This window comes from Oratosquilla oratoria, chromosome 12, assembly GCF_046742065.1.
Source record: "Oratosquilla oratoria isolate Oo_2021 chromosome 12, ASM4674206v1, whole genome shotgun sequence".
In the NCBI taxonomy this organism is placed as follows: Eukaryota; Metazoa; Arthropoda; class Malacostraca; order Stomatopoda; family Squillidae; genus Oratosquilla; species Oratosquilla oratoria.
The window spans coordinates 19,741,084-19,756,083 of NC_134788.1; the positions used below are offsets into that span (position 1 = coordinate 19,741,084).

Consider the following 15,000-nt stretch of genomic DNA (forward strand, 5'->3'; position numbering starts at 1 on the left):
TGGCTGAGAAAATCAATAAGGCAAATAGACTAGTTGGGCTAATAAGAAGAAATTTCGTAACATTGAACGAGACCATATTCAAGTCATTATACACTGCACTAGTCCGACCACATTTGGAATACGCTAATCAGGTATGGTGTCCATACAAGAAAAAGGACATTGAGGCTGTGGAAGCAGTTCAAAGAAGAGCAACAAAGTTGGTCCCTAGCCTGAAGGATTTGCCTTACCCTGAACGATTGAGGAAATTAGACCTTCCCACACTATCATACCGTAGATCAAGAGGGGACATGATAGAAACCTTTAAAATTGTGAACAATTTATATGATAGTGAAGTGAGCAGGGGATTATTGATTGAACTTGCCGGTTCAGTGACTCGAGGACCCACCAAGAGGATGTACAAGCAGCGCCCAAGATTGGACAAGGGGGAAATTCACTTTCTGCAGTCGTGTTGTGAACAACTGGAATAGTATTCCTGATCATGTTGTGAATGCAAATTCAGTTGTGAGTTTTGAAAAGAGATTGGATAGTGTATGGAAACATCAAGATCAAATATTCGATTACACAGCTCAAATAAATAACAAACACCTAGACCACAGTGACCACTAGACCCCAGATGACCTAAGATTTAGTCATTTAGAGCCGGAGTCACAGGCTCAATAGCCTCTTCCGGGACCCTTCTATGTCTATGTCTATGTCATATATGTATGGATAATTACGGTGCACGACACAATGTCGAAAGACAGAATGTCGAAACGACAGAATGTCGACTGAGACAAAATGTCGAAACGACAGAATGTCGACTGAGACAAAATGTCGAAATTTCAGATATCACGTGATTATGTACATAAAATCACCGAAAAATGCTAACCTGTGTTCACGCTCAACAACTGAAATATCCACCAAAAAACTTGTTGCCTTTTCCTAATTAAGTGTACATAAAATGTCCACCAAAAAAAAACGTTGTCTTTTCCTAATTAAGTGCACATAAAATATCCCCCCAAAAAACTGGGTCACCTTTCCTAACTAACTTTCTTGACTGTACATAAAGTGAATATTCTGATTTCAAAATCAATTCTTGCATTACATTCATTCGAATACAACACAAAGAAAACATGGCAGAATTCTTCGTTGCTCAAAAAGGAGGAAAAAAACTTTCATACGAAGGTTTTCTTTACACTAAAAACAAGTGTGTTAAGGAAAAAAATATACTGGCGCTGCGAGGACCGTGCCTGTTCAGGAAAAGCTGTAACTGTTGATGATGTGATAGTAACCACAAAAGCTCACAATATACATGGGCCAAATCCTGCAAAGGTTGAGGTCCAGCAATCGATGTCCAGGATTAGGCGCATCGCCTAAGAAACTTTGGAAGGGACGACGTCGCGGATAATATGCCAAGAAGAACTCTCCAGCCGCCATCTTCCAGAAGAGGTTCGTGGATATCTTCCGGAAGATTCGAGCATCAAAAGGATGATTCAGAGGCTGGCAGCGTCGTCGTAAAGACCAGCCGGGCTTACCTCCCTCGTAGTGTTACAGACCTTACCCAACCTGATCCTCCTTACATCAAGACAAAACAAAAGGACCCTTGGATCGTGGCTGATATCAGTTTTGGCGACAATGAGCGGATCATAGTGTTCTGTTCAAACAACAACCTGAGACATTTATCAAACTCTTCGGTATGGTACGGCGATGGCACTTTTGACGTCTCCCCAGGATTGTTTTATCAACTCTACACCCTGCATGCACCAGTGATGGGGCGGCAAATGCTGCCTCCTCTCCTTTTCGTGTTGACAACCAAGAAAACTAAAGACGCTTATCGTCGTATCTTCTTAGCCATCCAAGAAGCTGCATCACCACGTGGTCTGGATCTCAAAGTTAATATTTACAGAAGTGACTTTGAGCGCGCTGCGATGGAAGCTGCAAAGGATCCTATCCTGCCTGTGCAAAAGGTCGAGGCAGGCCTGTTTCTTTCACTTTGCTCAAGCGCACTGGAGAAAGGTTGTGGATTTAGGTTTGCGTGAAATGTACGTGAACGACAGCGATTTTACACAGAGACTTAAACAGCTAACTGCTTTGGCTTTTGTTCCCCCTTTTGTGTGATTCCATTATCAACTTCAATAAGGCAATCGCAGTTCACTATGGTTTCATTAATAGTCTTTTGATTAATTTAATTGCAATTGAATTGGTGTAAGTGACTGTTGTTTAAGTTGTTTCATCTTCATTGTTATGTTAAGAAAACCATGCCGGGCGGCCATGTCGGGTCGAGTATTTTAGGAAATATCGGTCTTTATTACAGAGTTTGATTTTCTTTAAAACAATATCCATCTTCAAACAACCTCTTTCAGTCATGATTAGTCAAATGCCACTAATATAAAAGGCACACATGACCGAATAATTAGTGAAATGCATATTTCGACATATGTCGCATTCGACCATCAGTCGTGTCGACATTTTGACCATTCGACATTCTGTCTTTCGACGTTCTGTCGTAGACCCGATAATTATGTCTTCCTTGGTGTCTACACAGAGACAGGCTTACCAACTTTACGGTGTAAGATACGGCAAACAAACACAAATACATATATACACACATGCGTACATAAACATACACACGAGTATTCTTAGTGATTTGTTATCAAATACTAGTCCTATACTAATTAAAGGAATTATGGAAACAAATGATAATGAAATGAGTAGCAAGATAGACGACGATTTCAACAAGACGTTGGAGAATTTCCGAAAGAAAATTATTATTTATCTATTTACCTATCTTATCTCTTTACTCTGCTTATATATTCAATACCTAATATATTTGTTTCATTTACTTATATTTCTATTTATCTATTCCTTTATTTATTCATCTACTTTTGGCGGGAAAATATTCAAGTTGAACATACGTCATCACGCTGTCAGGGGTACCAACCTCAATTCAGCGTAGTGAATATAAACTTTCACAAATACCAACAACAAGTCTATCTATATGCCAAAGGCTTTTTCCCCCTTATAAGGGAGGTAGCCAAATCAAAAGGCAAATACCTACTCCCACCCGTATATAAGTATAAATAGATAATATTCAAATAACTGACATGACGTAGCTGCATTTCCAATTACTAAGACGCACGATATATATATATATATATATATATATATACATATATATATATATATATATATATATATATATATATATATATAAAATATATATATATTTTTCTCATTTAATTCGCCTCAACATTTTTTCTCTCAATTTTCGACCCAATTTAATTCTACAATTTTCATTTAGGTGTTATCACCATCATCATCATCATCTTTATTGTCTTCATTATCATTATCAAATCTACGTGGACAGCATTGTTCGTTTCCCTATTTCATGGCCACAGCTACAATATCAACATAAAGAAATATATATATATAATATTGTAGTTTATATATTTTTCGTTCTGGGCTAGAATTTTTTATTCAGATGAATACATACACCAACCATTAATCCTACCCACCATCAAACGGAAAATAAATAAAGACGAAGTCAAACTTAAGGAGTTCAAATTTGAGACGACAAAACAACGACGACGATAACAATATGAAACTTCTCCTCTCGCCACTCGCACCCTACCGAACATATATACACGATTTTCTTATTCATAAAATGCCTTTGCAAAAGATATAGTAAAAATAATTAATATGAAATATTCAAAATAACACCTCAAGTCAAAGACAAAATCGGCTGGAGCTATCCTGAGGAAAATTACTATGATGTTCCATGGATTCGAAGATATTTGAATTTAGTCACGTGACTCCTACCTGCCAATCACGGAGGATGTCATGACAGGCGTACCAAATGTACCCTAAAAGTATGTATATATGTGTGTATATATATATATATATATATATATATATATATATATATATATATATACATACATATATATAATATACATATATACATATATATATATATATATATATATATATACATATATATATATATATATGTGCTTATAAAATTCTGATAATCTTGTTTGTCATCTTGTTTACTTGAAACAGTCACCCAGCCAATCAGAAGAAGAGATATGGCGTCACGACTGAGGACCAGCCAATCAGAAGAGATATGACGTCACGACTGAGGACCAGCCAAGCAGAATAAGAGATCAGATGAGATATGACGTCACGACTGAGGAGCAGCCAATCAGAAGAAGAGACATGACGTCACGACATCATATGATGCGCAGTGTTACAAGCAACGACAACATGTCACAATCTTCTGCATTTCACTTATAACAACGTATCATTTAAAATTTTATTTGACCCAACTCTCTCATTTGTCTTAAACAATTTATCAACACACACACACACACACACACACGTATATATATATATATATATATATATATATATATATATATATATATATATATATATATATATATATATATATATGTTGATAAATTGTTTAAGACAAATGAGAGAGTGATAGGTGGGGAAGGGTAAACGAAGATGGGCTAAGAATACATTTATTGTTCTTACGTTTCGGTTATTATAACCTTCCTCAGAGAACTTGTTACAGAACATCTTGGTCACAACATTTATACCCGTAGTGGGGGAACTTGTGAAGCTTCGAGTGTCAGGTCTTTTCTAGCGCATTAATCATTAAGAGACTGGCTGCTTTAGATAGGCATATAAATTCTTCTCTGTCGTCATTATTTTCTTGGACATTTATAGGTGCAGCTTCAACTGTCTTTCTCATCTTCTTTTGTAATCCTTTGTGTAAAATTTCAACTTTACTCCATTCGGGAAGGTTGTTGCATATTTCGAGGTGGCGGACCAGGGAGTTGGACGTTCTGTGTGCTTTTAAATCATTCCTACGTTCGTTTATTCTCTTCTCGATTCCTCGACCTGACTCACCGATGTAAGCCGAGGGGCAGCCATTACATGGAATGCGGTAGATCACACTGAGGTTGTTGTTGTCATTAGTGTGGTTTTTAAACATTTTACCTATTTTATTGCATGATACCTTGGCGATGTTTATGCCACCTTTCAGTAAATATCTATCAATAATTTCGGTTTTATCAGAATTAGGTACAGTAACGAAATGCGGTGTGACTAGGTTTTTTGTTACTGTATGGTCATTTGATCCGGACGCTTGGTCGTTTGGTCCGCTGGTTTGGGCGTTCGATTTATCGTGGATTTTTCTAGCTTTGCCTTCTGTTTTGGTTATCAGGCCGCCTGGATATTTTAATTCTTTAAAAGTTTTTCTGATAAAAGACAACTCGTTTTCAAGGAGTTCACTGCTGCATATACGGTAGGCTCGAAGAAAGAAGCCTATAAGGACACCAGTTTTAGTTCGTTTACTATGGGCTGAGAAAAAGTGAACAAAATCGTCTTTATTAGTAGGCTTTCTGTACACTGAAAACCTAAGATGATTAGAGCCTCTGGGTATTAGTGCATCTAAAAAGGGGAGTTTGCAGTCTTTCTCTTTTTCAACTGTGAACTGGATGTCTTCATGAACTGCGTTAAGCCTTCTCATTTTGTTTTCAATGTTGGTGTCTTTTGGTGTTATTACGAGTATATCATCCACGTATCTCAGCCAAGTGGTACCTCTACCCATGATGTTAATGTATTTATCATTTTCCAACACCCCCATAAACAAACCCCAGAAAAAGCAACCTGCAGATGGAATCTGGCATACCACCACTGATTCAGACCCGGAACTGCACCGCGGCAGCCAAGGCCCTGCTGAGCGACAGGGACTCACATCTCAGGACTAAACTCAAGGCTCACCTGGACGCGCACCCGGACCTACCACGACCAGATACATACGTCGGGCACCTAGGAGACCAAATCCGCGTGACAGGCATGGAAGGGCACCTAAAGGCTCTGAAGCCAGACAGGGCATGCCTGAAATACCGACCTCCATCCCCGTGGGCATCCCCAAGAACTACTTTCAACCACACACAACTACCACATGCAAAGAATCACTGCTCACCAGGGGAACTGAGAGACGCTGCACGAACAGCGATCCAGGCGACGGAGGCCCAGGGTGGTTTTGTCTGCAACACTGACGCCACTGTCGACCCGGAGAACGGCATAACAGGTGCAGGAGTATACTCCGCAACCTACACCGCCGCCTGGCGCACATCAGACCACTGCTCGACCCTACAGACGGAGCTGGTGGCAATGCAAAAAGCCCTGGAGTACTCAACACTTACGGGCCTCCGAATGGAGAAAAGCTCGTGTGTAGATAATCATTATCCACCGAATAACAAAAAAAAAAAAAAAAAATGTTCTTGTTACAATTGAAAAAGCTAATTGCCATTTGCCAAACGTCTTGTATTCTGTTCCACCCATTAGATGGCTTCTATCGGCAACTTAGTTTTTTCTTTACCTCTCCATGTTTAGAGAAATCTTCATCGGAAACTCAACAGAGCTCAATTTGCTGTTGCATACAATTCAATATGCCTTAAACAAAATATCTTCCCGCGTTACACCAATATATGTATATATATAGATATATGTATATATGTCTTGTTAAAGACCAATGCTAATTCAGTTTCAACTATCTTCTTAGTTGTTTTTTCCATTCTTCTTATATGTTTCTTATAGTCCAGGGGTAGATTAAACACAAGTCTACCGAGATCCATGGTATAATTGACACTAATTATATAAATACAATCGCAAGCTTTCGGTTGTTACATACAACCATCTTCAGGCAGATAAAATGACAGGAAAAGGTCCATGTCAATTATTCTAAGGAGTTACAAAATGACAAGGCTTTATGGTTCCAGTGAGATGGAATTAGGAGAGGTTCGGGTCAGATCATAATGACTGCGGGGGTGGGAAACTGGACGGTGAGGTGGAATTGGGAGAGGTTCGAGTCAGATTATGACGGGGGGGGGGGGGGAATTGGACAAGGTGTCCGTTGATGTTATATGTCATATTGTCGAGGGAAATTTTGTCCTGGTGTGACGGATTCTTTGTTTAAGAGTAAGGTGCCTAATGTGTTTGTTTGTATGTTGATGATTGGTGTGTTGTGAAATGTAGACTTTATCCAGGATGTGTAGTTTTTGTGATTGTTACAGTGTTTGTGTATTTTGGTTTTGTTAATTAACTAGGTCTTGTCTTGTTGGATTTCTGTTGTGATATTGAGTCATATGTTTCCGTATGCTACCATCGCGGGCATGCATTGTGAGCCTTCGGCTGAGCGAAGTAGTGGTAACACCAATATAATTCATGTTAGGCAGAAGTTTGCAATACTCCTGCTCCGAAGAAGGTTGCAAACTTCTGCCTAACATGAATTATATTGGTGTTACCACTACTTCGCTCAGCCGTAGGCTCACAATGCATGCCCGCGATGGTAGCATACGGAAACATATGACTCAATATCACAACAGAAATCCAACAAGACAAGACCTAGTTAACAATACCAAAATACTCAAACACTGTAACAATCACAAAAAACTACACATCCTGGAGAAAGTCTACATTTCACAACACACACCAATCATCAACATACAAACAAACACATTAGGCACCTTACTCTTAAACAAAGAATCCGTCACACCAGGACAAAATTTCCCTCGACAATATGACATATAACATCAACGGACACCTTGTCCAATTCCCCACCCCCCCCGTCATAATCTGACTCGAACCTCTCCCAATTCCACCTCACCGTCCAGTTTCCCACCCCCGCAGTCATTATGATCTGACCCGAACCTCTCCTAATTCCATCTCACTGGAACCATAAAGCCTTGTCATTTTGTAACTCCTTAGAATAATTGACATGGACCTTTTCCTGTCATTTTATCTGCCTGAAGATGGTTGTATGTAACAACCGAAAGCTTGCGATTGTATTTATATAATTAGTGTCAATATACCATGGATCTCGGTAGACTTGTGTTTAATCTACCCCTGGACTATAAGAAACATATAAGAAGAATGGAAAAAACAACTAAGAAGATAGTTGAAACTGAATTAGCATTGGTCTTTAACAAGACATGTCTACAAGAAAATTTACTGCCAAAATATACTAATATATATATATATATATATATATATATATATATATATATATATATATATATATATGTATATATATATATATATATATATATATATATATATATATATACTACACGAGCTTACAGGTTATGAAGGGGTCACGTCATAACAAAGGTGGCCTGTACTTGGACGTGATTTTTGAGTTAAAGTTCCAATACGTTTTCTTGGGCTTTTGGCATGTTAAAGTACATTGTATTCTTGGCGTATGGTGAAAAATTCCGATTTACAAAATTATTTTCCTCTTTTTGCCAATATCATGGATTATGCTCATGGACTACTTAGGGGCTGCAACAACCTGCACACTAACACCACTACAGCGTCCAACCTTGATATGTGGTCTTATTACCTTTCGGGGTACCTAATGGCCATTACTAAAGATAATTACTAAAAGTAATTATTATCATTATTACTATCATTATTACTATTATCATTATTATTATTGTTATTATTATTGTATTTATTATTATTATTATTATTATTATTATCATTATTATTATTATCATCATTATTATTATTATTATTATTATTATTATTATTATTATTATTATTATTATTATCATTATCATTATCATTATTATTATTATTATTATTATTATTATTATTATTATTATTTTTATTATTATTATTATTATCATTATTATTGTTATTATTATTGTTATTATCATCATCATTGTTACTATTATTATCATTGATAATAATAATAATGATAATAATAATAATAATAATAATAATAATAACTGATAATAATAACAATAATAATAATAATAATAATAATAATAATAATAATAATGATAATAATAATAATGATAATAATAATAATAATAATGATAATAATAATAATGATAATAATAACCATAATAATGATAATGATAATAATAATGATAATAGTAATAATGATAATGACTAATAATAATAATAATATTATTATTATTATTATTATTACTATTATTATTATTATTACTATTATTATTATTATTACTATTATTATTATTATTATTATTATTATTATTATTATTATTATTATTATTATTATTATTATTATTATTATTATTATTATTATTATTGTTACTATTACCCCTTGTAAGGGGGAAAAAGCCTTTGATATATGTATGTATCATTATCATTATCAAACATCTATTGTGGTATTCCCAAACGAATATATGAATAACTACATAATTAAACAAAAGAAACATTCATATATAAGGGCATTATTGTTCCCAAATTCCAACTATGTTAATGGCTTCGTTAGCTACTACAGAAAACAACAAACAGAACAATGATTTCAAAAAGTCTTGGACAACAAAGCCGCTTTGAATCTTCCTCGCTCTCATTCAAAGGCGACATTACGTCACGGCCCGAACACATTTGCATTGTTCTGTGCATGCGCGCCTTGCGTGACGTCATAGTCGTCGCACACATTGAACGATAATATAAATATCATAAAAATGTGACTATATTTTAATAATTTCTAACATTAAAATAGAAAGTAATACTTGTGTATTGGAGCATTATTCAATTTTATAGTTCTTTGGACGTATTATCAAGAGGAATTTATCAAAACTATATGTATATAAAAATTAATACTTGCACAAAAATAACAAGACGATGTTTTAATTACTTCTACCGCTAAGATTGATATTGATAGTGATGTTTGCTAGCACATTATATTCTTTATAATTCTTTCGATATATCATCAGAAGAAATTTAGTAAGACAATATATATAAATATCAATGCAACAAGGAAAAAATCATATAGTATTGAAAAAAAGTTCTCGTTATTAGGAAATCTTAACATTCTAAAAAATTCCATAATTCGCAACGGATACCAGAATTATCTATAATTATTTTGTTCACTTTTGAAATGCGTATTTTTTTTATGAATATTGGAAATAATAAAAACATAAATTATTGGCAATAAAGAAATATTTGAACGAAAGAGAGTAGAGAGAGGGAGAGAGAGAGTGGGGAGAGAGAGAGGTGGAATCTGAGAGTGGACGTGTCACCCCTATGTCTCATATGTCATGTTCCTGACACGGGTCAACTGGTCGCGTGTGTGTGTGTACATGTGTGTGTACATGTATGTGTTCATAATAATAATGATAATAATAATAACAAAATAATATTAATAGTAATGATACATACATACATACATACATACATATACCAAGGCTTTTTCCCCCTTCCAAGGGAGGTATCTAAAAAGGGAAAGGCATAAAAACACTCCCACCCATTTCATCCCTAAATACACTCCACACCCCTCCCACCCTCCCTCTCATCTGAGCACCTCCTGGATGACGGGTCATCCCTGCACCCTGCTCACCGCCCTGGGTCAGAAGCAGTGTCGCAAGACACAGCACATCCACAGCACATCCACAGCAAATAATAATAATAATGATGATGATAATAATAATAATAATAATAATAATAATAATAATAATAATAATAATAATAATAATAATAATAATAATAATAATAATAATAATAATAATAATAATGATGATGATGATGATGATGATGATGATGATGATGATGATGATGATGATGATGATGATGATGATGATGATGATGATGATGATGATGATGATGATGATGATGATGATGATGATGATGATGATGATGATGATGATGATAATAGTAATAATAATAATAATAATAATAATAATAATAATAATAATAATAATAATAATAATAATAATAATAATAATAATAATAATAATAATGACAATAATAATAATGATATACAGTGTGTGTGTGTGTGTGTGCGCGCGCGTGTGTGTATACATGTGTGTAAGTGTGTGTGTACATGTGTGTGTTCATATATGCGTGTGTGTGTGTGTGTGTTCGTGTGTGTGAATTTGGCAATGGCAAAAATATAACGAACCTACTTTCTCTCTCCCTTTCTCTCTCCCCTATCACCCCCTCTCTCTCTCCCCTCTCCCATCTCTCTCCCCCTCCCCCTCTCTCTTTCCTCCTCCCCCTTTCTCCCTCTCTTCCCCTCCCCCCCTCTCTCTCTCCCTCCCCCTCTCTTTCTCCCTCCTCCTCCTCCCTCTCTCTCTCTCCCTCCCCCCTCTCTCTCCCTCCCCCCTCTCTCTCCCTCCCCCCTCTCTCTCCCTCCCCCCTCTCTCTCCCTCCCCCTACCCTTCCCCCCTCTCTCTCTCCCCCTCCCTCCGTCTCTCCCTCCCCCTTCCCTCTCTCTTTCTCTCCCCTTCCCCCTCTCTCTCTCCCCCTTCACCTCTTTCTCCCTCCCTCTTTTTCTCTCCCCTCCCCCACTCTCTCTCCCTCTCCCCTTGTCTCTCTCTCTCTCTCTCCCCTCTCCCTCTCTGTCACTCTCTCTCCCCTCCCCCCTCTCTCTCTCCCCCTCCTCTTGTCTCTCACTTTCCCCTCCCCCCTCTCTCTCTCCTCCTCCTCCTCTTGTCTCTCACTTTCCCCCTCACCCTCTCTCACTCTCTCCCCTCCCCCCTCTCTCTCTCCCCGTCTCCCTCTCTCTCTCTCCCTTCCCTCTTTCTCCCTCCCCCTTTCTGTCTCCCCCTCCCCCTCTCTCTCTCTCTCTCCCCATCCCTTTGTCTCTTTCTCTTTCCCCCTGTCTCTCTCTCTCCCCTCCCCTCCCCCCTCTCTCTCTCCCTCCCCTCCCCCTCTCTCTCCCTCCCCCTCTCTCTCCCTCCCCCCCTCTCTCTCTCTCTCCCTCCCACCCCTCTCTCTCTCTCCCTTCCCTCACCCCTCTCTCTCTCTCTCTCTCTCCCTCCCCCACCCCCACATACAGAACACCCAGCGAGTACCTCACCCACTTAACCGAACTTAATCTCCCATTTTAGTTCCCAAACCTGGATCATGTCCCCGTAGTAGTATCTCCTGCACCTGCTGTCTACCAACTCGTGGCTATCTCTCCTCCCTCCTACTCAATCCCCAACTCTCTTCCATCTCTCTCCCCTTCCTCCTCAGTCACAGACTCGACTCTCTCTCTCTCTCTCTCTCTCCTTCCTCAATCCCCAACTCTCCCCTCTCTCTTTCTCTCCTTCCTCAATCACCAACTCTCCTCTCTCTCCTCCTCCTCCCCCTCCTCCTCCTCAGTCACCAACTCTCATCTCTCTCTCTCCTCCTATTCACTCACCAACTCTCCTCTCTCCCTCTCCTCCTCCTCCTCCTCCTCCTCCTCAGTCACCAACTCTCCTCTCCCTCCTCTTCTTCCTCCTCAGTCACCAACTCTCCTCTCTCCTCTCCTGGCCACCACCAACTCCCCCCCCCCTCTCTCTCTCTCTCTCTCTCTCTCTCCTGGCCACCACAAACTCCTACAACATTGGACAACAGATTGAGAAACTGGGCCCGCTGGACCAACATTGGACAACAGATTGAGAAAGTGGGCCCGCTGGACCAACATTGGACAACAGATTGAGAAAGTGGGCCCGCTCGACCAACCTTGAGGCCGGGCGTCAGTCAGTCAGTCACCTCCACAGGGGGGGGGGGGTTGCTGCTGCTGCTGCCTGGATAGGAGGCCAGTTGAGTGAGAAGAGGGCTTTCAGTGGGTCGTCTTGCGAACGGGCGGCAGCTCTCTCTCTCTCTCTCTCTCTCTCTCTCTCTCGTGTCGTCCATCTTGCAGCAGCACCGAATCACCGGTCCCTCGAGTTGACCTGTACATATATCATCATCATTCCAGGAAGGGCGGCGACCCACCCCGGGCCTCCTCCTCCTCGTAGCAGCACGTAGCACCTAACGCAGCACCTAACGCACGGACACTGGTCCCGGAAAAAAAAACCCACAACCACAACAAGTGTCGTCATCTGCATCAATTAATTAACGGCGAACCCACAGCGACCTCTCCTCAAAGAAAGGGGGCGAATGTGCTGCTGCTGCTGCTGCTGCTGCTGCCTGACACCAGCACACGTGCGCGCGCACACACACTCACACATATCTAATCCAACACGGTTTGACGGCACAGTGGTAGTGTTCGCCACTGCTCTCCAGTGGTCCGTATTCGAATCCCGCCCAAGGCTGAAATAAATTCAGTATCATTGCGCTGTGGGGCGACACTCCAACTCTAGTGGGCGGGGAGTTGGGCGTTTTTTGTTTTTTTTTGTCACAGCATTACCCATAGACCGGGCACATTACATGAGCTCTCTCATTGTGCGATCCAGCATCATGGTGAATCACGTACATGCACGTAATTACACCTACCCACAGATACAGAGAAGGGTCAAAAAACCCTCAGCTCAATGTAATAGTTTTGTTTCTGTCCCTAAACTTTTATGTACGCAGATTCTTTTTAGCAGTGTATATTCATTATTTGTGTTTTCATTGTTGCTTGTCCAAGCTTTTGATCTCTTAATCACAAATATCACAAAAATGCTTTTGCTGTAATGCGGTTCAGTTAACCTTTTTTCCATATTTATTCCCCACTGAAACACTTCACTGGAATTCTACGTTGGAGTGCTGCACTGCCACGTTTTCAGTGTAGCCCATATATAGACGCGCATGTCGTCTCAATGGGATCAGTCTCGGTGCTTATCTGTATGACTTTTTTATTCTATTTGTTGACATTTCTCGGTTCACTCATTACAATAAAAAGAAAATTATAATGTATCGTTAGCCAGAATAAAATTCCTGAGGGACACCACTGCGGCGATGGGGTCGGGCAAACGAGCAGAGTGCAGTTTTTATCGTATTCCCTCTTTCACTGTATAATTAAACACCTGCTGCAATTGTTCTTCGCATCTAAAAGCTATATAGCTTACTCGAGTCCTCTTTTCACTTTCCCTTCACGACTCCAACCCCACTTGGCTTAATTCAGTTTCCCTCGTTTTTATTGTTATCATTCAGCCTAATAACAATACTTGTTTTGATGTTTTTATCAATATATTCATCAACTCGAATGCGATATTTTCTTCACACTCCACAGAAAACGAACGCGGAGGATTGGCGACGACGTCATGTCGCTTGCTTGCCCAGCGCTGACCACGCGACGCCCGCCGCCGTCCTGCAGAACTTGCAGCCACGTTCTGACTCGACGGAATTGGCGCCATTCGTCTTATTTTTTTTTCTATTTATTTTTTTTCTCACAGCAGGTTAAGTACCTGCGTGTTTACTTCCATTATCACTTAACGGTGTGAATATCGTCGTTTCATTATGAGCACTTTATCAGATGAATTTGACCACAAACATGAATTCAAAGAACAAGAGCCCAGGCGAGCTTTTATACAAAGTCCAAATGGGCTCGATGTAAAGTATACAACATATTTCTGATTCCCATTCTTCCTTACACGGCAATGTGGTGTGATGGCACACCGTAGTAGCAGATCCGTGCCATTGCTTGTCTCCTCCTCCTCCTTCGTACATGTCGCGGTAGTTCCGTGGTTAGGGTCACCGGACTGCGTCCCGACGGTCCCGAGATCGAAACCCGGGAGGTGCCTTTCCGCTTTCGACCAAAGCTCGCCTTGGTAGAGGTCACTGAAGCTAGTGTTCCTAGAACTGATATCTGTTGCTCTCCTCATATGATAGTTGTGAGAGTGTTGGTGCCAATTTCGTAATTGCTCTTTGCATTCTCTCAAGTTATGTTTTTACCTTTTGGGGGGCCCCGATTCGCTCCTTTTAGGGGCCCCCGAGTCGCTACTGTGGGGGGCCCCCGAGTCGCTCTTTTTGGGGGCCCCCGAGTCGCTCCTATGGGGGCCCCGAACCACTCCTGTGGAGGGCCCCGAGGAGATGCTGTGGGGGGCCCCCGCATCGCCCCAGTGGGGGCCCTCGCGTCCCTCCAGTGAGGGCCCTCGCGTCCCTCCAGTGAGGGCCCCCACGTCGCTTGCTCCTTTGGGGGCTCCCGCGTCACTCCTTTGGGGGCCCCCGCGTCGCTCCTGTCGTGGCCCCCGGGTCGCTCCTGTGGGGGCCCCCGCGCCGCTCCTGTAGAGGCCCCCCGAGTCTCTTCTTTTGGGGGCTCCCCTGAGTGTCTGTGGGGGCCCCCGC

The 15,000-nt window shown here is 40.4% G+C and overlaps 2 protein-coding genes across 2 annotated transcripts in view; one reads left to right on the top strand and one right to left on the bottom strand.

Moving 5' to 3' along the window:
* The window catches only part of LOC143031047 (BTB/POZ domain-containing protein 6-A-like), a 248,449-nt gene extending 244,193 nt beyond the window's left edge, over window positions 1-4,256 (top strand). Inside the window, exon 8 of the mRNA XM_076194420.1 lies at window positions 4,042-4,256. Coding sequence (XP_076050535.1) covers window positions 4,042-4,141 — 100 coding nt within the window. The 3' untranslated portion in view covers window positions 4,142-4,256. The remainder of the gene's footprint in view (window positions 1-4,041) is intronic.
* Window positions 1-15,000, bottom strand: part of LOC143031050 (BTB/POZ domain-containing protein 6-B-like) — a 554,488-nt gene that overhangs the window by 348,506 nt on the left and 190,982 nt on the right. The window lies entirely within an intron of this gene.